General features: G+C 44.2%; 2 protein-coding genes across 5 annotated transcripts in view; one reads left to right on the top strand and one right to left on the bottom strand.

Moving 5' to 3' along the window:
• Positions 1-8048, top strand: part of MPG (N-methylpurine DNA glycosylase) — a 60260-nt gene extending 52212 nt beyond the window's left edge. Inside the window, exon 5 of one of the 3 annotated variants that reach the window (XM_036739181.1) lies at positions 4533-8048. In XM_036739181.1, coding sequence (XP_036595076.1) covers positions 4533-4912 — 380 coding nt within the window. In that variant the 3' untranslated portion in view covers positions 4913-8048. The remainder of the gene's footprint in view (positions 1-4532) is intronic. The other 2 variants (XM_036739182.1, XM_036739183.1) reach the window with 2 other exon arrangements.
• The window catches only part of NPRL3 (NPR3 like, GATOR1 complex subunit), a 71868-nt gene continuing 55626 nt past the window's right edge, over positions 6546-22787 (bottom strand). For both annotated transcript variants that reach the window (XM_036739179.1, XM_036739180.1), the window contains 4 exons: positions 18826-18955; positions 15544-15733; positions 11854-12046; positions 6546-6722 (listed from right to left, as the gene is read on the bottom strand). In XM_036739179.1, coding sequence (XP_036595074.1) covers positions 6557-6722; positions 11854-12046; positions 15544-15733; positions 18826-18955 — 679 coding nt within the window. In that variant the 3' untranslated portion in view covers positions 6546-6556. The remainder of the gene's footprint in view (positions 6723-11853; positions 12047-15543; positions 15734-18825; positions 18956-22787) is intronic.

Genomic DNA, 22787 nt, shown 5'->3' with positions numbered 1-22787 from the left:
GCACGAAGGGCTGAAGCTTTTTGACTGCTTAGCAGGTCAGAATGGAGGCCTGGATGGACCTAATGTATTGTGATAGTAGACACAGAGATTGACTGCTAGTCATACAGCCTTGCTTCCCCCATTGTGGGATGCATAGGATGTCTTGGGCCAATTCTCTATGAAAGGATAGGTTCCTTCGAGGCAGTCTTTGGGGATGATACTTTCGTCTCCCAGGAGGCCTAGCTTTTATGGTTTTCATGAGCTCATTTTCTGAGGTCCATGGAGTTTACAGCAGAACAACGGAAGCATCAGAACCCCAAATCCTTCACCGCTGATGAACACTCTGGATAGAGGGGGTTCTGGGAATGAGGATATATCCTTTCCTGTTGTGAACTAGACAGACTGTGGCATTGGCAGTTGGCCCTTGGTCAGGGCAAGGAATGGTTCTGCAAGTTTTGGATATGCTAACCAGGTGGGAAGAGTAGGGGGAGATACTGAGACCAAGGCAAAAAAAAATGGGAACAAGTTTGATGTGTGTAGGTGAGATTATGAGAAGACCCAACTAGCAGGATGGAATCCCATGTTCAGTGGCAGGAAATGAGTCTGTACAGCTCCTGTGAACCCTTCCCCATTCCCAGGGTGGTTGTATTCTCTCTCTTCATATTACTTGTATTGACTTCTCTGTGCATACGTTGTATTTCTTGAGTAGGAATCAAGATCCTCGAGGGTTTTTTTTTTTATATCCTCTTTGAACTGTCTTCCATCTTAGAGGGGCTTATTTTATTGAAGTAGGGTAGGATCAGACTGAGCATCTTAGACTTGAAGTAGGGAGCTATTGAAGGTGTTTGAGTTCAGAAACAAGATGATCAGAGAGGTCCATTAAGATGGATTAAACAGTGACAGACTAGAGGAAGGGAGACAAGTTAGGAAGCTATTACAGTGGTCTAGGCAAGGGGTAATGAGGACCTCAGAAAAGGAGGGTGTGGTGACAGAGATCAGATGATTTATGAGACATATTATCGATGTAAAGTCTTACATTTGGGTGGTGTTTTTTTGAAATTCACTTTACAAGTACAAGATAGCAAAGACAGATTGTTTATAAGCTGGAGAGAGCATTCGGGGGCAACCATAATGAGGATTTGTTTGTGGGAACTAGAGGTATTGATCCTAGAGAAGACTTAGAGCAGACCCTGATACCTATCTTCAAATTTTTAGAAACACATGGAAGGATTCTACTTACTCTGTTGGGCCCTAGAAGGCAAAACAAGGAGCTTGAAAACTTGGAAAGAGATATATTTAGGTATGATGTAAGGAGAAATTTCCTCACAGAGCTATTCAAAAGTAGAATTGGGTCCCTTTTGGAGACCTTCAAGGAAAAGCTGGATGGCTTGTCAGTTATAAGAGGGGGAGTCTATTATAAGGAAATTTGAGAAATTTTGGCTATAGGAGAGGAATTGTGATTCTTGGATTTGGGAATTTGAGAGAATGTTATGTGGTGCCATTTACAGAGACAAGAAAGTTGGGGTATTGGAGATCTGTTTTGGAAGAGAGTTCACTGAAGGAATGTTAAAACAGATTTGGCCTACTTGCATGACGCTGGGCAAGAGCCCCATTTCTATGGACCTCCATTTCTGCTTTCTCTTTCTCTAGGAGGTCCCTAGCTTTGGGGATGGGTAACTGATGAACAGAAAATTGTCCCAGCACTTGCGGTTTTGTAGAGGGACCAGCAATGAAGGTATTCTGTGGCCAGGAAATGTCCCCCATGGACAGGAGCCTGCCCTGTCACCCTTCCCCTCTCTCCCAGGGTGTGGCGTGGAAGTGAGGTGCTGCTGTTCCCCTCAGCCACCAGGCAGGCACTGCCCTTTGATGCTGTGCCATGACCGGACAAACTTGGATGTGAACAAGCAGTTGAGGAACTGCTAAAGTATTTGCAGAGGAGCTAGAATTTCAGGGCTTTGTTGGCCTTGATCATATCTTTACATTCTTTGAAAACCGGCTGCAGAGGGGGCCAAAATTACCAGCTCCTTTCTCTATTTTCCCGTCTGTACCAGGAAGGATTCGCTCACTTTATGAGTTTCCCAAGTTTTTAGCTCTGCTGGATGTTTCCCCCTGACTTCTTCTGAACAAGTAAAAGGGAAGGACAGTCTATCATGGAGCAGAGGCACTGGGCCCCCACAGGAGGCTGATGCTGGGGGAAGGAGGCAATGAGTCACAGGGGTGGAGGGGCAGGAATATCCTGTTCTAAAGAGGCTCAAATTTGTCAACCAGAGGCTGGATTGAGCATGAGAGCTCAGCCTGCCTGATTGTCCCCTAGGAGCTGTATCCCCTGTCAGGAGACTCTCAGCCTGTCTGGGCAGCCAAGTGGGAGGGTATCTGTAAGTTTATGAGAGAGTATGCATAGAGGTTCTGGTTTAGTTGAAAACAAAAGGTATTTTGACTTGGTGTTATCTCCACCCCCAACCCCCCCCCCCCCTCTGTTGGGGGATTTGTACCTTTCTACTTATATATGTGACCCTTTAGTTCTTGGCCAGTGGGCAAACCTAGAGGAATCCCTTGGAGGCATCAGGAAGGCATCCTTCCGGGCAGAGGTGGTAGAGGAGTCTGGGAAGATTAAGGAAGGAATTAGGACTGTGGGGGGAGGGGAAGTGAGGAGGTGGGGTAAGCTATGCTCCAGATAAGGCACATCCCATCAAACGGTGTGAATGAGGCAATTCCCATCTTCTTAGCTTTATCACTGCTGTGCTGACATGACCCCGTACTCTGGGCTGCATGAAGATAATATTACTTGCCTCAACAGCCCTACCAGCATTATCCTAATTTTATATATGAGGAAACTGGGCCTCCGGGAGGGGAAGCCATTAAGGATCACAGGATTTAGAGCTGGAAGAGGGAGGCTCAGAGAGGAGTGACTTGCTTATAGGTCACCCCCATGAAATGGTGATGGAGCTTGAATTCAAACCCAAGCTTTCTCATTACAACACTCTTTCCACTCTTCCACTCAAGAAAGTACCTGAAGAGATCATCTCATTCTGGTCCTCTAAGTGTCAAAGCTAAATTCAGAAGAGATCCACTTCCTCCGTGCCCCAGCAAAGATATCCTTTTACCTGATTCACATGAATGTCCGGGGCTTGACAACAAAAGGCCCCATGTGTTCTCAAACCCTGACCTGAATTCAAGGCACTAGGGAGATAGCACCTACTTCTTCCTTATGAGGGGAGACATGTGTAGTGTTCCCTTCATTTAGTGCACTTTGGAAAGGTGCAGGGAAGAACCACCTTCTTTTATCATTCCTTACTTTAGTGGCATTCTTCTGATTTGATCAGCAATTCTGACTTGGCCCAGTCAGGCTAGAAGTGAGATGACATGTGGGTGAGATACAGACTGGAAACCTTCTAGGCAGTGCTCTCCCCAACAAGCAGGGCCTGTCTGGGGCTCCAGGTAGCTTTATTTACTGGGAAAATAATCTGGGGTTGGTGAGCTTCAGGGCAGCCCTTTAAGCTCAGGGCTCGAGGCTCAGGCCTTGGGTGTGGGTAAGGGAGTAAAGCCTCCTGAGATCTGCTCTGCTGGCCTCACAGATAGTATAAAGAATCCTGTGGGAGGATGGCTACAAAGGAGGTATTATGCTTAAAACTCATACAGAGGCTGGATTTTTCCAAAATTTGACCTGTCCAGACTCAAAGGGAGGCTTTTTCTGTCTGTAAGTAATGCTGTAATGCTAGTATGGGGTTAGAGAATCAGGCTTTTTGCACTAGATCAAACCTTACTAATCTGACCACCTTCCACCCCTCATTTTACAGACAATGGAAACAAAACCTAGGGAGAAACAGAGATTTGTACTATTCAGTTACACATACATCAGAGCAATGTGCCAGCCCATTTTACGACAGTCTGACAGGCTTTCTTTCCCTCTGTTCCCTCTTGGCAAGCCTCAATCTCTTGACACGGGAGTGTGTCCCAGATTTGGGTATAGAGAGTTACGAAGCCCGTAAAAGCTGCATATCACCTGTTAAACTTGTCCCTCGCACCCAAGATCGCTGTAGCCTGGTGTTCAGTTTCAGTTTAGTTTCTTTCCTAATTATTGATTTGCCTCTAACAGAACATTCATACTGAAGACAGTTTCTTCTCCAAAAGAATGAGAAAAAAACTTTGGTCTGGGGCCTGGTTTTCATCAGTTTCCCTCCTGTGTTCTGTGACTTGCTGCTCTGTTTCTATAAGCATAAGGGGAGGATGTGGAGGAGGAAAGATCAGGAGGAGAAGTAGCCAAGAGGTTTCCCTCTCATGATTGATGGCTTGTAGCACTGAAATAAAAACTTATGAACTAATTAGCAAGGCTAAAAATGTATTTCACTGTTCTGAGAAGATAGAATAAGAAGTCACTGCTCTTGCCAGATTAATTCCCCACCCTTATCTAGGGATACCACAGTTCGGCCCTGTCTCAGAGTGGGGATGGGGGAGGATTCTGATCACCTTGCATCACCTTGATCCACTAGCAGAAATTCTTCAAAAATCCTGCTCACACCCCATAACCCAAGGCTTGTGCTTGCTGTCTGCAGGTGAAGGGGCATGCGTCCTTCTTCGTTCCCTGGAGCCAATGGAAGGCCTGGAGATGATGCGGCAGCTTCGTAATGCCTGCCGAAAAGGAGCTGCCAAGGCTCTCAAGGACCGGGAGCTTTGCAATGGCCCCTCTAAGCTATGTCAAGCCCTGGCCATTGACAAGAGCTTTGACCAGAGGGACCTGGCAGAAGAAGAAGCCATTTGGCTGGAGCAGGGCCCTGAAAGGCCAGATGAACATACTGTGGTGGCAGCAGCCAGGATTGGTATCAACTATGCTACAGAGTGGGCCCTAAAGCCACTCAGATTCTACATCCAAGGCAACCCTTATGTCAGTGTGGTAGATCGAAAGGTAGAACAGGAAATGCAGGCCAGTGGCTAAGGCGCAGCTAGGGAAGCTGAGCTGCTTCTGCTGCTGGTGGTAAATTCACCACTTGCAAGCTGAGCCCCTGTTGTATCAAGGTCATGGCTTGGCTAGGCTACATAACGACTTTTAGAGGTTTCGAAAAATAAATTCTTGTTTCCACAAAACAATGTTAGGTGAATCATGTACATTCTAGTGTCTCAACTTTTTCTTTTTCTCAGTGTGGTGTTTTAGGGCAGGAAAGTCAGCAGCCTTCAGGGAGATTGTGGCTCTTGCCACCATGGTACCTAACCTTCTCCTTTGAAGCAATTTGATTTTGTAATTGCAGACATCTGTGGCCCAAACAGCAGGACAGAAGCCCTGGGCATCTGAAGATTCCACCAGAGCCACCACCTGGGCCACAGCCTTCCTTTTTTCTCTAGCCCTGACACTGCCATCTTGCTAGTTGCCAAGATGTTCTAGCAGGCCTTGTCAAGGGGTCTGCCCTGGGGTCCAAAGTGGTTTTTCCCAGGGAGCCTGGGGCAGACCCAAAGCTATTTTCAATGTTGCTGGCCCAGGGATAACCTAGCCAGCTCTCCAGCTGATGCAAAAACCATCTAACATCAAGAGGCTCCAGTGTCACTGCCTACTTAAGGATTTTACCATAACGGCACAGAAAGTGTATTTATTCCACAGACAGAGTCTGGGAGAGGCTCTGAGAAAAACGGCCTAATTGGCTGTGAATCTCATCAGGGGTAGCTGCTATAGCATGGAGGGAAACTCTTGTTTTCCCATTGCCTTAGCACTGCTGTTCACAGGTCTGTTGGCCAGCTGCGGCCCCTCGCTGTCAAAGCATTCAGGCTACTCTGCATGGGAAGGGTTCAAAGGTTTAAGCCATATTTTCTATAATGGCTTTTATGGGAATACAGGGGGAAAAACTGATCAAGTGGCTGTATCCCCTTTAAGGGGAGGGGGTGCTCCTTACAGAAACTGAATGATAATTATAAGGGACAGGGGAAAGGCATGAGACAGAACAGCTAGAAAGCTAACTCCTGGCTCTTTTACTTTCCTATGACATCCTCCACAGCTCCTTAGCTCTTGAGCTGCACTATGGTTGGGTTGGGAAGATTAGTCTTTAGAAGAACCTTACAAAAAACATGCTGTTCAAGCAGGGAAAGGAAGACCTCTCAGCTTCCCCCATCCCACCAACCCTAGGCTGATAACCAGTGAGTATACAGGATGGTCACAGGTCCAGGAATGACTGGCAAGCTAAGAAGGGCTGATGGCTGGAGGGAGTCCCAATGCTACAGTCTAGGAGCAGGCTCAAGCTGAGCTGGAGCCTATAGTTGATTCCAGGTTAGGAAGCTAGCATGTGAGTCAATGTCATGTTATTTCAGGGTATTTTCCTCAAGCTTAACTGGGCCACCAAATAGCCTTCCCTCCACCTATATCCAGAATTCAAGGTCTGAATAAGTGGACCTTTAGAACCCACTAATACTGTGCTCCTTAGGAGGCCACACAGTTACTGCTGCTTCTCCAAATGAGGGATAACAGGAAGGCCAATTCAGAGCCTAAGGGAAACCAACCATGGTCCCAAGATAGCCACCCATCCCCTCTGGCCCTTGGTGGCCCCAAGAATTCTCCAGGGTGAGTGTTCCTCTGAGCAGGGGGCTAACTTCCCCTTCATTTTAGAAGGGACTGGAAAACTGAGATAACCGGGTCCTCATGGTTGGTAACCACCAGGACGCTTCGGAACTTGTCAAAGAGCATCAGCAACTGGGATCGTCGCATGTTTTCATTATACATGATCTCCTCCAGGTGATGGCGTCCCCGGAAATAATGTAGCAGCCTAAGGGGGGAAGAAGAAATTAGTGAGTGCAGCTCCGAGGTCCTTGGCAGCACTTTCTGTCTGAGGGGCCAGGCCCTTCCTGGATCAAAGAAGCCTAGCTCTAGAACTGGAAGGCACCTTGAAAGCCATATTTTGAGCCAACCCACTCGTTTTGCTGATGAGGAATCGAGAGCCAAGGAGGTTAAATGACTTGTCCATGGTCACAGAGGTAATAAACATTAGAGGTAGGATTGAAATACAGGTCCTTTGACTTAAGGGCCAATGCTCTGTCCACAGTACGATGTTGCAGGGTATTTGTTGGCCTTGTCAGCAGTTGGTTCGTACCCTTATTCTAGGTGGCCTCTGCTGGACTCAACTATAAAAATGACAATGTTTGTATAGCATTCATGTAAAGTTCTCACTATAACCACCCACCCTCTCAGAGAGACAGGTCAGGGATAGTAATAACAAATCTTACTTTTGGACTAAACTTGAGATTTCATTGGTAGCTGCTTTTAGAGAGTTTCCTGGGACCCTGGAAAGTAAAGTACCTCAACCAGGATGAATCAGAAATCAGGATTGAAACCCCGATCTTCCTGGATAAGTCTTGCTTTTCTAATCACTATCAGCATGCTGGCATTTATACAGTGCTTTAAGTTTGAAAATTGCTTAAACACATATCATATCATAATACAGAAATGACCATTTCTATCTGACAACTGAGGAAATCAAAATTGGGACACTAATGCTGTTGGTGGAGCTGTGAACTGATCCAACCATTCTGGAGAACAATTTGGAACTATGCCCAAAGGGTACAAAACTGCATACCTTTGACCCAGAAATACCACTATTAGGGTTTATATCCCAAAGAGATCCCCCCAAAAAGGGAAAAGAGCATATATGTACAAAAATATCTGTAGCAGCTTTTTGTGGTGGCAAAGAATTGGAAATTGAGGGGATGCCCATCACTTGGGGAATGGCATATGATTGTGATGGAATACTGTTGGTGCTATATAAAATGACAAGATAGTTTTATGATGAAAAATGCTATCCACTTCAAGAGAAAGAACTGATGGCCTCTTAATGCAGACTGAAGCATACTGTTTAAAAAACTTAATTTTTTTTTCTTTTGGTCCGTGTTTTCTTTTGCAACATAACTAACATGAAATTGTTTTGCATGACTAATTGTATATAATCTACATCAAACTGCTTGCCTTCATGGGGGGAGGGAGGATGAGAATTTAGAATTCAAAATTTTTAAAAATGAATATTAAAAATTATTTTACATGTAATTGGAAAAAATAAAATATGAAGACTTGAGTCTTTCACAGGTCTCTTTCCACCTCACCTCTTGCTGTTTTAGACTCCTGCTTCATTTTATGTCAAACATCAAGCATGACAATAACTTGTACATTTCTCTCCCTCTGATCTCCCACTACACACAGAGGCTAAGGAAAGGTGGGTACACAGTAGGAAGCAGAGCCAGAGATGCACACATTTTCTCTCTCCCTTCAGTCATCAGAGGATTATGGGATTAGTGCCTGGCACCAGGCAGGGCACCTCTGACAAAGGGTTGCCTTTCTGGGAACTTCCCTCCTTAAGATTTTTAGGTCCAATTTCTTGTCCCTCTCCCCAAAATGGAAGTGCCAGCACTCCCTGTAGACAGCTAGTGCTGCCAGAGGAGGTTACTGACCGTTGCAGAGACATTTCCCTGTTCCCCCAAGCAGGGCTGGGTTTTGGAAAAGAAGATCCTTTGTTCTTCTTCAGTAAGTGGGGTGATGTGTATTCGGGAGTATATTGCATGGGGAAAAGTTGACACCACCAGCCTTTCTTGCTCTGATAGTTTCTGTGCTACCCTCCCACTTGCCCTGAGCTATTCAGAGAGGGACACTTTAGGACTGCCCCTTCACAATCATTCAGTTTCTTCAGCAAGGCGGGCACAGGTCACAAAGCATACAGAGCAGGCTCAGAATAACATCTATCCAGGCCCCTCTCAAACTAAGAGAAAGAGAAACACTCAAGCTGAAGAGCTTCACTGGAGCAGGCACAGAACTGAGAGGGGGACATGAGGTGGAAAGAAAACTCATGGTCTGGAGATTTCTGTTAGGTCCCTGATGGGTCAGTCTTTCCCACCCACATTCAAAGCTCCACAACTGAGATGATTTGGCTCAGGAGGTGGTTGCTATCTCCCTAATTTGTTTTCCCTAAGGTGTCCACTGGGCCCACCAGGCCTGACTAAGCAGTAAGAGACTAGGATCACAAAATAATATATAACCTGAGAGGTGGAAGGGACTGCCTCCAGTCCAGCCCCCATCACTTCACAGAAGAGGAAACCAAGGCCCATGGTCACACAGTACTGATATTTAAAGCCCAGTCTTTTAGGGCTCTTTCCACTACTGCCCACTTCCATGTGTTCACAACCATGCCGGTTTCCCTCTGCCATTTTACACACTTGGGGTCCCTGTCTTCTTCTAGCTGGCGGGTACTCATGAAACCCAAACTACATTAGCATGAAATAGGGACAGGGACAAGACCTGTGATTTCACTGGTGCTGGGAATGTCCAGTGGGAAATGAATTTACCAATGCAGGCTAGCACCCTCTCTGGAACTTACAGTCTTAGGTGCCTGGAGCACTGGGAATTCCAGTAACCTGCCTGGGTTACACAGCCAGATGCTGTTCATCTTTCATTTTTCTTTGAGGGGGGAAAGCAGGGCAGTCGGGGTTAAGTGACTTGCCCAAGGTCACACAGCTAGTAAGTGTGTCAAGTGTCTCAGGCCAGATTTGAACTCAGGTCCTCCTGACTCCAGGGAAGGTGCTCTACTCACTGTGTCACCTGGCTGCCCCCTCATCTTTCATTTTTTAAGAGAATGAATCACATCACAGGGTGATGTCTTGACTCACTCGTGAACTGTATTTAAGTGAGGCAAAGTTGAAACCACCAGTCTCACTCTCTCCTCCAGAGTCATCTAAGTCCAAGACAAAAGTCAGGATGACTGGTAATGGTTCCGGATGCAGTGGATGACCTTGGCATCTCCAGTGTCTGACCAAGCTCTAAGCTCTCCTCAGTGCCTGCTTCAGCCTTCCTGGACATTGGAACAAATTGTTCTCATCTGTCCGTCCCACCAGGGAAGTCTTCACATGCCTGAGGCAGATACTCCCAACTCACCGATGGGATTGAGGCCTGTCCCCTCAGCCTGGTTCAGCCTGTCTACTGGTGGCTGCTGCCCATGCTACAGCTTCTTGGAGCCATGACTGAGAGGTGAATCAGGCTGACGCCAAAGGTGGATGAGCAGCCCTCACACCAGAGGGGCTAGTCCTCCTGAATACCCCATACACCCCACACAGCCAGTATACGTCAGAGGTAGGACTTGAACTTGGTCCTCAGAGCTTCTTGGCTCTCAACTATAAGGATAATGACAATTTTGAAGAGCATTCTCACAGATTCATCTGGTTAGTTCTCTAGGCACTATGCCATGCCACATCTCACTGCATTAGTGTGACTAATCCTAAATGGACAGTAGATGGCTAAAGGAACTGAGCTGACAGTCCTTTCTACCTTGCCAACAAAAACCATTCACCAAATACCTAATTTTGATGTAGAAAGTAATTTTTTCACTGAGCTTTCTAAATTTATCATCCCGTATTTCTGTCTCCCAAACATGCTTGGTCTGTTCCACCTCCACTATTCCATTTTATCCTGAATTAGGGAGGGCAGAGTTGTCTTTAAAAGTAAGGACAATGAAAATGAGAGAAATAAGCGATTTTGCCTAAGGTTATACACGATTTAGTAGCAGGGTCAACAGCAGAACTCATTTCTCTTTACTCTTAAACTAACATTTTTGTTTTTCTACTAGGTTCATAGGCACATAGTTAAGAAATCAGGCAGAGACACTTATTTGTTAGGCATGGCGAGGTTTACATTCCCTTCCTAGTTTCGTTTTTTTTTTTTTTTTTGCAGGGGGGAAGGCAGGGCAATTGGGGTTAAGTGACTTGCCCAAGGTCACACAGCTAGTAAGTGTGTCAAGTGTCCGAGGCCACATTTGAACTCAGGTCCTCCTGACTCCAGGGCCGGTGCTCTACTCACTGCACCACCTAGCTGCCTCCCTAGTTTCTTATTAACCAATTTATTTTTAAAGAGGAACTCAGAATCACCTCTGCTGTATGTATGTCCAGGAGAGTACAAGTACAGCAGGTGTGTTTGAGAAACTAGGTAGAAATCGAAATGATATTTGTTCCTTAATAACCTGCAGCAGCAGGTAAAAGATGGATTTGAAATGACTTTTCTAAGACAGGCTAGCATAACAACCCAATTAAATGTTACTGTGTACCTAAAATTAATTTCTCTTTTTAAATGAAACCCTCAAAACTGCTAGAAGTGAGGCACTGATGCATATTTTCTCTGAGGTAAACAATTGCTCATTACTCTGCCATTCCCTATGACTGAAAAACCAAATGGCAATTAGCAGGATCTGGACCTGATTAACAGCCTAGACCTTGGGTTAACTCATGTACAAACAGACCTTCCTGCAGGATATTTCAATACCAGCCCGAGGGAACAGCTAGTCTTTTTTATTCTTAAAAGTTTACTTTTAAAGTGTTAATTTGTTGAATTTGACTGAACTGAAACTTCACAGTTCAAAGTTAAGGTTTTTGCTGACCTCATTATTTCTGTCAATGTTCCTGATCTTGGTTTTGATTTTTCATTTTCCGACCATGCCTAAACTCTATCCATGCCACCTCCATGCTCTCACTATTGCATTCTCTTCTCTACTCCCATGCCACCAGACAAAATGGAGAGACTGCTGGACTTAGATCTTACATCAGACACATACTAGCTGTGCAACCCAGGGCAAGTCACTTAACTGCCCTAGGCCTCAGTTTCCTCATCTGTAAAGTGAGGGGTGGGACTCCCTGACCACTGAGGCCCCCTCCAGCTCTAGCCCTATGAAGCCGTGACCACTTTAGTTGAGGCTCTAATACAGTGAACAACAACAATCTGACATGTCTTTCTATCTCCATTCTCTCCCCAGCTCCAGCTCATCCTCCATGCCGCCTAGAGCTTTTTGTCAAGTCACTAATCTTCCCAAGTCTTTCAACTCCTTGTTGTCTAATGAGTAAGTTCCAACTACCTGGTTACACCCAAGCTCCCACCTGGCAAACATGCGGAGATCTTCAGGATTCTGAGCAGCAGGGACATTGAGGATGGCTTCCCGCTCATGCTCTGACAAACTGGCCAGCAGATTCTCAGTCATCCTTTTATTCAGTGGGGAGTCTCCACTGGGGAGCAGTTCAGCACTGGAGTTCTCCATGCTGGGACTTGTAAGGGTCATGTCATCACTGCTAGCTATAGGAAAGACCATGAGATCACGTGATAGAACCTTATACTTTTCTGTGACAGGAGTAAGCGAGGCCAAGGCCTCTCTGAGAACTAAAACGACAGGTCTTGTGCCTTGTCTTATTCCTCTTGGCAGCATGGGAACTCTCTTCAAGTCTCTGAACAGACCACGTCTTTGTTAACGGGAGTGCCCAGAAGAAGCCACATCCTGACTGGCCCAGTTTATCTCCCCCTCCCCACGAAAAGCCTACTCTTTGACATTCCTACTTTTGCTATTTCCCTCAATGGCACGTTAGCGTGAAGGCCAGCTGTCTGACACAGACATCTGAGCTGGAGTTAGCAAGTCCTTCTCTTATGTCCTCTGAGGAATTCTGATGGAGGAGATAATACAAGTATATGGTATAATGGGCAGCCAGTACTACAGGAAAGAGGCAAGTAATATGAACCACAGAAGCCAAGGTGGGGTCACTGGAAGGAAGTGTGGTTTAGGGAAAGTAGGTTGAAGGTTATGGACTGTGTTGGTAAGCAGAATGGGCTCCTTAGCACTTAGTGCAACAAGTGCCCTTGAAGAGTTTGGTTTGTTTCCTTTGAGTAATTCAGTGTATTTCATTGAGCTAGGTGCTAAGCCCCAGGCCCAAACCCCTATTAGGTGTAAAACCTATGTGGGTGTGGATTGGTAACTAAGGGGGGGCCCAAGGTGGGGCTAACTCAGGGGAGGGCCTAGTTTACAAATAAGTTTGAGTGATAGGTTTGGGACATCAGAGGCTCTTAGACCACGTGGGTTTAAGTCACCTCTTTGTGACGATTTTAGGTCACATGGGTGAGTTGCATGTGTGACTCACCCCTGACACTGAAAAAGATATAAAACCAAGGGTTGGCCTTCTCATTTTTGGAGCTCTTACTCACAGCAGTGGTGACGAGAGTAACTCTGCACCAGCCTTCCTTATGAGCTCCTGGGCTGAACCTAGATGTTGGTAACTATGAATCAGACAAGGTCTGTCTGTCGATGTTTGTAATTTGTTTGTATTTTGCTCTGAAGTTCAGTGTGCTGGCTTTTTCCCCTGAATTAAGTGAATGATATTTGTGTGCTGAATTAAAGTAAGCTTGCCAACCCCTTAACCTTGCTTTCCTTAGTTAAGCAGATCAAAAGAACCTGTGCTTTTGCAGCGTGCTGGTAGCATTCTTGTTTTTGGGCTTTCACCCCGACAACAGCTGCTAGCCGGATTGTTGAAACATGGACCTGCAAATTAATTTTAATTTAGGATTTTTTAAAGTCCCTCTCATTCCTGAAAATGTACATTACAGGTTGACAAAAGACAATGGAAAGAGCACTGGATTCAGAATCAGCCAACTTGGGTTCAAATCCTGGCTCTGCTACTAACAATCTGTGTGACTTTTGGCAAATTATTTAATCTCTTGGGGTCTTAGTTTTTCCCTTTTAAAACAGGGGGATTGAACCAGATGATTTCTAAGGTCCCTTTTGGCTTTAAACCTTTGATCCTAAGAATCAGTTAAGTCCTAGAATGGAAACAAGTCCTAACCACTGTCTTACAATGGCAGGTTTGAGAAACAAGGAAACATTTCCCCATCTTTAGAGATAAGAAAAAAGATTACAAGGGAATTCTGGTGTAAGGAGCTCAGGCACCTTTTTTTTTTTTCAGACTTAGTTTCCATACTAGAAGCTGTGACTGATATTGTAAAAAACATTCAGAACTGAATCTGAGTGTTGTCCTTCCAAGTAGCCCCTTTGGGAAGCTATGCATTTAGAACAATAGCTACCAGCTATCACTCAGAACTTTCGAAAAATTCTGTTTGGCAAGTACCTTTAGAGCCCAGTGAACACTGAAATTGAAATTATTTTTGATGATAGCACATCTTCAACTTTGGTGAAGAAGAGGTTGGAAACAGCTGAATGTTTGCTTGGAGCCAAGTCTGGCAAATACAGGGATCAAGCTGGGAAATACAGGTTTTAGATTTGCTTGTTTTAAAGGAGTGTGAATGTAAAGTAATGAAACAGATTGTCTTGTGTGGCTCCCAAATGGGCTTTAGTGACATTTCTAAGAATTCTGAACACCACCAACATGGATGGAGTTTCAGCACAGCATCTGTTGGAAAGGAATATATTCACCAAAATCCTTATTCTAATGTGTTATTACAAAATCAGTCTCAGCTTGAATGAAAAGCTAGTTTGGCTGGTATTTTTTTTTAAGAAGGATTTTTGGAGATCAGTATCACCTCAAAGTACTCTGGGAAAAGGTTTAGTTCAATTGTTCTCTCTACAAATGTGAAGAAAATCTGATGGCAAGTTCCTTGTTCCCCAGCCCTTGGCTTAGCTGTTTCTAGGATGTCCTTGGCTCAGACCATGAGACTTCTTGACATACCCCTAAGGATCCTGCTCTTCTAGATGTCCAACAGGCTTATCTCAGGAAGCTTCCTAGAGAGGAGACAGCGCTGGGCTTGGAGTCTGTAGACTTAGGGTCAAAGCCAAGCCTTGGTGTTGAGAGCTATAGGACTATGGGCAAGTGACTTCATTCCTCTGACCCTCAGCTTCCTTTCTAGAAAGTATGGATTAATAATATCTGTACCACCAACTTTCTGGGTTTGCTGAGGGGGTTGTTTGGGGCTCTTGGAATCTTGTGAGTCATTATCAATAGTAATAATAACATTAATCTTATTTTTAGGAGCAAGTGCTTTCATACAGTGCTTTCCAACTACTTCAGTCTTGGCTTTACAGACTTGGGAGCCAGACACATCCTCTGTGTGTCCAGGATGGCTCCAAGGCAATGAAGTCCCTACCTAAGCCCAAAAAGGGAGAACACAGCCTCAAGCCGCAGCAAGAGCTTTAGATGACCTGCCCAAAGCACTCAGGAGAATATAGAAAATGCTAACTGATCAGTTACTATGGAAGGTTGTAAATCTTTTCTTTAAAATGATTTTAACTCACTGGTTTGAAAGGGCGTGGGCAGTGACAGAGGTAAGGCCCTTCCTGGCCCAGGAGTTCCTGATACTCCTGGGATCAGGATAACATTGTAGTCCTTCAGCTAACTTGTGGAAGATACTCAAGGCAGGAGGGGTCAGTCAGAGGTGACTAAAATGAAACTAAAATGAGTAAATTTGGAGCCCATGTCCAGGCTGTCGAAGAAGCAGTTTGGCTTCACTCCCTCTGAAGCTCTGAGGACCCAGCAAAGGATTGGAAAAGTATGTACACAAAGGGGAACATTCCCCATGGGGTCTCAGGCTGTTCCTGAGAATAGGCAAACACTGCAGTGAGCTTGGAAGGAGTTCTTAAGACAAAGCCTATAACCACAAATATTTGCTCCCTATTGGGTACACACCTGCACATACAAACCAAATTGTCCAGTTATCCCAGTTCCCAAGGCCAGGGATGTGGGAGGTGAGAGCCTAGATATCAGGCCACTCCTCACATCTTCGTGGGGATGGGGACATTAATAGGTTCCCTCCCCCTTTCTAAGGCAAAGCTAGGGTATCAAGAGAGGTGATCCTACTTGGTGAGCCAAAGCTCAGGGCATTGGGTGTGCTAAGGCTCCTGCCTCCAACGCGGGCGGTGAAGGGGACATCCTCCTCTCGTGTTCGATTCTCTTCTTCGTTGGGGGGCACCATCAGGCAAACATATGTGTGAAGTTGGATCAGAAGCCTATGCTGAAGCATCCAGATCACCATCTGGATGAGTTGTGTCTACAAAGACAGTAGAGGAATTTCATAAGGGAAAACATAAAAAAGGAAGAAAAACTAGATCTCAGTGAGAAGAGTCAGGTCCAGAAAAGAAGAATGATACTCTTGGACATCCCACTCTGGGGAAGCTCTAGGCCACATGCACTTCTAATCACATTTAGGCATTAACTGCTGCCTTCAGCTATATGGCCCCACATTTCTCCTGATGACAAGCCCAGAATCCGCCTTCTTTGCTAAAGACCTCACTCCATACTTTATTGAGAAAATGGAGACTATTTACCAAGAACTCTCTCTTCTCTCCTCTACATCTTTGAATTCCTACAGTCTCTTTTATTCTAGTCTCTGATGAAGAAGTGATTCTTCTCACCAGGGCCAGCCCCTTTTCATGTTCCCCTGATCCCACTGCCTTTCTTCTTTTCCAGGAGACTGTTCCCCACAATCATTCCTTTTCTAATCTTTAATCACTCTATACTGATTCCTTCCCAACTTTCTACAAACATATGTTAAGTCTCCTCCAACCTTAAAAAACCCCTCTCCTAGATCCCACTAAATTCATTGTTTACATTTCTTTTCTTCTCACTTGCTTCTCATCCCTTTGTAGTCCAGCTTGGGACTTCACCACTTAACTAAAACTGCCCTCTCCAAAGCCACCAATAATCTAACTGCTAATCTGATGACCTTTTCTCAGTCCTGACCTTCTTGACTACTGTGGCACCTAACACTATGCAATACCCTGTCATCCTGAATACTATCTCCTCTTTGGGTTTTTATGACACTGTTTTTCCCTTCTCACTCTCCTTTGTTGGTTGATCACATGTATCATGATCACACAGGTTCACAATGTCGATGTTATCCTGGAGTCCTCACTTTCTCCCATCTTGTCAAACTTTGTAATTTCTACCACCACAACTTCTCTTGCATCCATACCCTTCTCTCCTCACATGGCCACCGGCCTAGCTTAGGCTCTCCTCAGCCCTCCCCTGGAATACTGCAACAGCCTCCTATCTAGTCTCCCTCCCTCCAGACTCTTCTCACTCCAATTCATTGTCCACACAGCTGCTGAAGTGACTTTCCCAAAAAGCGGGTCTGACTAGGTCACTCCCCTAATCAATAAACTATAATAACTCCCTACTTCCTTTAGGATCAAATATAAACTTCTCTATTTGGCTCTTGAAGTCCTTCACAACCTGGTTCCAATCTCCTTATCCAATCCTGTCATACACATTATTCCTTTTTCCATACTATTTGGCTCAGCCACACTGACCTTCTCGCTGTCCTCACCTACCACCTCCCTTTTCCTCCTCACCATTCCCCAATGCCCCATGCCTGGAATGCACCTTCTTACTTCCTTTCACCTTTTCTATTCTTCAAAACTCAGCTCAAAGGCTTCCTTCTATGTGAAGTCTTCATGATTCTCTGTTCTCCCAGATGCTAAGGCCCTCCAGAAAGCTCACTTGTATTTGTTTTGTAAAATGAACCTCTTGGGGAGAGGGACTATTTCACTTTTCTCTCTGTATTGCCTCTTCCTCCCTCTTCAAAAAAAAAGCACAGAAACCTTTTCCAAGAGAAAATTCCTACAACTGAGAGGCAGTGCTCAATCTTAACTTCTAACTTCCTGTGAATAAAGAAGAAAGTCAGATTTCAAGGCAGATGAGCTGAGTTGGGGCCCCTAAGAGGTCCAGGTGGAGGTGCGTCCAGTAGCCAGCCCCAGACCAAATCATACATTGTGTGTCATACAGAAATTTACTCTTGGCATATGCCCTGCCGCTCTTCTCTTTCTTCCGCCTGGACTGCGCCTTTGGAATGGCCATCCAGAACCTATGCCTCTAGCCTCTGGGGAAGTTCATTCATTCAGCTTTAGAACAACTACTACATTGACTGATGAGTACAGACTTGTTCTCTGCTACTGTATCTAGCTATGCCTTATATCCCATTTGACTGTCTACCCAGCCATCTATAACCTCTCCCCCCCGCCCTCCCCACCCCCCAACAAAATTCCGCTCACTTTCCATCTCTTGATCTGGAAACAGTAACCGAATCAACTGCCTTATGGTTCTATCTCCATCCTTGTGATTCCTAAGGCCAAAGCCCCCTCACTCAGCCATCATTCCCTGCTATATGTTGTCTCTTCATCTGGGATAGGGACTGTCTCCTTTTTGTATATGTTTTCACAGCACTTTGTGAGTACTTGATACATAGTAAGTATTTAATAAATGCTCCTTCATTTATCCATCATGGAAGTCATGGTTGATAGCATGTAGAGTGATTCATATAAGAATGGATATTTGCTATGCTCCTCTCTTGGTTTAAATGTTTCTCACAATGGGGGTGGGGGCACAGACTGGAGTAGAAGGCGAAAGTTCTTGGGGCCAAAATATGACAGGCAGTATACTCTTGGACCTGGCACACTGGCTCTTCTCACCAGCTTTCTCTCACAGACCCAAATGAACTCTAGGGCTCCATTCCAGTTATTAGAGGCTGTGTGTGCCCTGATGAGGGAAGCAGGATGTACAGTGCCAACAGCAATTCCCCTTTTCTCACTGGAGCAGCCCTAGCCTAGAGATTCAGAACCTTAGGCCCCAGTGAAAACAAAGCTCTCTTTGCTTCTGATATCAATGGAAAAACATCCGAGGTCCCAGTAAGGGGCTGAACTCAAGCTTTGTCCTCTCAGTTAAAGGTCAATATCATCTCACCAGGGTAAAGTTTTCAGATAAGAAAACCAGCTCATTGGAGCCTAGAAGGGGGCCCCTTTGGTAGGAGGAAAAGAGAAACCAACCAACTTGTCCTACTCTCTAACTAAATCAAGTAATCTCACTTGAAAAATCCACACTAGGCCAGAGCCATTCTGTGGGGGATTTTTAGAATGCTAGTGACATGGGCAGGCCTTGCCTGGCAAGTGGAGAACAAAGAGCTAAAATCAATCCATTTTCTGTCACACAATTCTAAGGATGTGGGTAACATGTAAAGTCATGCCCACTTGAAACAGTGGGAAGAGGGGAGTTACATAAAGAATAAACGGGGTGGGTAGAGGTTTTTAGAGGTTACCTTGTTTAACCCCTGCCCCCAGGCAGACCCAGTGATGCTCAACAACTTACCTCCTGCACTGGTGGAGCAAGAGGATTCTTGAATTCTGATAAGGAAACTGGCAATGAAAATTTGGCAAGAACAGATGGCAAATCGTGAGCAGGGAACTGCCGAGAAAACTGATCAGCCAATGGAGAATATCTGTGGAAAACAAGAATAAGAAATAATCATGTCCCTCTGCTAGAAACGGACACAATAATACTCTGGATGTCTGACAGAGGCAGAATACGGTGGGATCAGAGTAAGCCTGCACAACACACGGCCACTCACAGCCCACCCAAGTGGCTATCATGTGATCAGTGGCAACCAAGCATTGTCACTCTATCTCTAGTCTAACCTATTTTAATTTTGGCCCTCGCCTACTGCCAAGTTGTGCAGGTCTGGATTAGAACCTCCTTTGTTCTGGACATTATACTTCTACCTGTTAATGCAGATTAAAGTTATATTAGCCTTGTGTCCTTGACACATTTACTTCACACAGTTTTCTCCTATTGTGTTTTCTGGTCAAGAGCAAAGCAAGTTGCTCTCTTTAAAGATTAGGAGTCCTAGGTAGGGGCTATGCATGAAAGAGGATCATTTCTTGGTGTGGAGGTTGTCAGAGCCCAACAAAGTAGCAGGCTTTGGGATGGAGTTAGGGAAATTCAAAGTTTATGGCTTTAAACAATCTTTTCAAGGTTTTTGAAGGTAAAGTGAGATAAACAAATGATAGCCTAGCTCAAACACACCATCACAATGGAAGGATCTACAGAACAGGAGGGGCCCTCATCTTTAAGAGAGGTACAGTGAAGAAAACTGTCCTGATATTCTAGAGCCAGAGGGTAAAATAGAAATTGAAAGAATCCATCGATCGCCTCCTGAAAAAGATCCCAAAAAGAAAACTCCTAGGAATATTGTCACCAAATTCCAGAGTTCCCAGGTCAAGGAGAAAATATTGCAAGCAACCAGAAAGAAACAATTCGAGTATTGTGGAAACACAATCAGGTTATAACACAAGATCTAGCAGCTTCTACATTAAGGGATGGAAGGGCTTGGAATATGATATTCCGGAGGTCAAAGGAGCTAGGATTAAAACCAAGAATCATCTACCCAGGAAAACCGAATATAATGCTCCAGGGCAAAATATGGATTTTCAGTAAAATAGAGGACTTTCAAGCATTCTCGATGAAAAGACCAGAGCTGAAGAGAAAATCTGACTTTCAAATACAAGAATCAAGAGAAGCATGAAAAGTTAAACAAGAAAGAGAAATCACAAGGGACTTACTAAAGTTGAACTGTTTTGTATACATTCCTACATGGAAAGATGATGTTTGTAACTCATGAGACCTTTCTTAATATTAGTATAGTTGAAGGGAATATACATATATATATATATATATATATACACACACACACACACACACACACACACACACATATATATGTATATATATATATATACACATATATATATAGACAGAAGGCACAGAGTTGAATATGAAAGGATATCTAAAAAATAAAATTAGGGGGTGAGAGAGGAATATAGGAGAAATAGAATTGGGTAAATTACCTCACATAAAAGTGGCAAAAAAAAAGAACTGTTTTAATCGAAGGGAAGAGGGGGCAGATGAAAGGGAATGAGTGAATCTTGCTCTCATCAGATTTGGCTTGAGGAGGGAATAACATACACACTCAGTTGGGTATCTTACCCTACAGGAAAGTAGGGGGGAAGTGGATACGAGGAGGGGATGATAGAAGGGAGGGCAGATTAGGGGAGGAGGTAGTCAAAAACAAACACTTTTGAAAAGGGACAGGGTCAAGAGAGAAAAGTCAATAAAGGGGCTTCTTCTTAGCACCATCTTGTTGACTTCCATTGCTCCATGATTGCCAAGTAGAGGAAGAAGCAAATTCGTAGGCTGAAACACAAGAGGAGAAAGATGAGGCAGAGGTCCAAGTAACCAGACTGTGCTAACCGCAGAGGCCACAGGAGCAGAGATGGAATGACATTCTCAGCAAAGCAGAAACCTTTGGGAGACACCACCCACCCAACAAAGGACCCACCATCTTACTATCTCCCTCGCAGAAGGACACGCCATCATTTAATGCAAATTCTACTAGCCTGACTCTTGATTTTGTGCCATGGGACTTGTCATTCCAGACTGATTGTTTTCTTTGTGGCTAAGTGTAGCACACCTGTATAATAAATCCTCAGTACTTTCTTGTGTGAAAAAATGAAAAAAAAAGTCAATAAAGGAGGACAGGATAGGATGGAGGGAAATATAGTTAGTCTTTCACAACATGACTATTATATATGTGTTTTGCATAATGATACATGTGTGGCCTATGTTGAATTGCTTGCCTTCTCAAGGAGAGTGTGTGTGGAGGGAGGAAGGGAGAGAATTTGGAACTCAAGGTTCTAAAAACAAATGTTTTTTTTTTAAAGTTGTTTTTACATGCAACTGGGAAATAAGATATACAGGCAATGGGTTATAGAAATTCTATCTTGCCCTACGAGAAAGAAAGGGGATAAGGGTGGGGGGAGTGGGGTGATAGAAGGAAAGGCAGACTGGGGAAAGGGGCAATCAGAATTTATGCCATCTTAGGGTGGGGGGAGGGTAGAAATGGGGAGAAAAATTGTAACTCCAAATCTTGTGGAAATCAATATTGAAAACTAAAAATCTTAAACAAATAAATAATCCCCCCAAAATTCTATATCCAATTAGTAGTAAAGTTTGGGCATTGCTACATCCACAAAATCTTTCACATTCATTACCTTCTCTCTACTCACATAGCCTCTACCCTAGGTTAGGTCCTCAACACCTCTCATGTAAACTAATGCAACAGCCTTCCTGCTTCCAAGCTTTCTTCTTGCCAATCTATCTGCCATAATGCTGCCAAACTGATATTCCTAAAACACTCCTCCACCAATCAAAAATCTTCAATACCTTCCAATAGCCTTTAGGATAAAATATAAAGCCTATCATTTAATACCCTCCACAATTTTGCTCCCACTTAATTTCCCATTCTTATTTCTTTTATTCCTTTCCCTAGATTCTCTCTTCTATCAAACTGGCCTACTGCAGACTCCCCATCCCCTTCCATGCCTTCACACAGATGGCTCCCCACGTTTTTAATGCATTCCCTCATCTCAGCTGCTTGTCACACTTAGCTCCCTTCAAGACACAGCTTAGGTGTCTTCTTCCTCTTTCTTTTCTTTTTTTAAACCAAACACCTTTATTTGAAATGTACAAAATAACTGAATAAAATGGGTTTTTAATAATTTATGTGATTGTTTATTGGCTTGAATTATCCTGATATCTGCCTTGACTTTCCTCATTGTGTGTTTGTGTGATGTGTGTGCTTACATTCAAATATATTTCTAAAGTCAGACTTAGAAAAGTATATTTAAAGAAAGCTTCTCAGTAAGGACAGGACATGTAAACAGTGTTTAGATTAACTAGGATCTTGGAAAACTTTAGATCCAGGTCATTTAGGGGTGGACAAGGGTGGAAGAATATAAGGTGACAGAAGAGGGGTGGGACATCTTCTTAATAGGGATGTCCTTAGCAAGTACAGAAGAAGGGAAGGCTAGGACATTGGCTTTTATTTAACTACTAAAGTCCAGCCAAATTTTTTTAGCTATTTACACCAAAAACATACAATCAGAAGTCTTCTAAATAAGAACCAGTAATGTCTCCAGCACACACATTTTTTCCAAGTCAGATCTGATGATATCACTACTGTCCTACTCATCCAGAGCCAATGGTTATTCCCAACCCTGGTAGGCCACAAGGTTTCAAAAACCTTATTGCTATTATTTTGTTCTTCATATTCTGATTTCTTTCTCCCTCCTCTTTCACAAGGCCTTTCCTGATCCTGCCACTTGTTAAAATTCTCTGTCCCTGGTGTTATGACTTTGCATTATTTTGTATATGCTTTGTACTTACTTTATCTGTGTCAGTCAGTCAGTCAATAAACATTTATTAAATACCTACTA

Source organism: Trichosurus vulpecula, chromosome 9 (genome assembly GCF_011100635.1).
Source record: "Trichosurus vulpecula isolate mTriVul1 chromosome 9, mTriVul1.pri, whole genome shotgun sequence".
NCBI classification, from domain to species: Eukaryota; Metazoa; Chordata; class Mammalia; order Diprotodontia; family Phalangeridae; genus Trichosurus; species Trichosurus vulpecula.
This window is presented reverse-complemented; position numbering and strand designations above follow the sequence as displayed.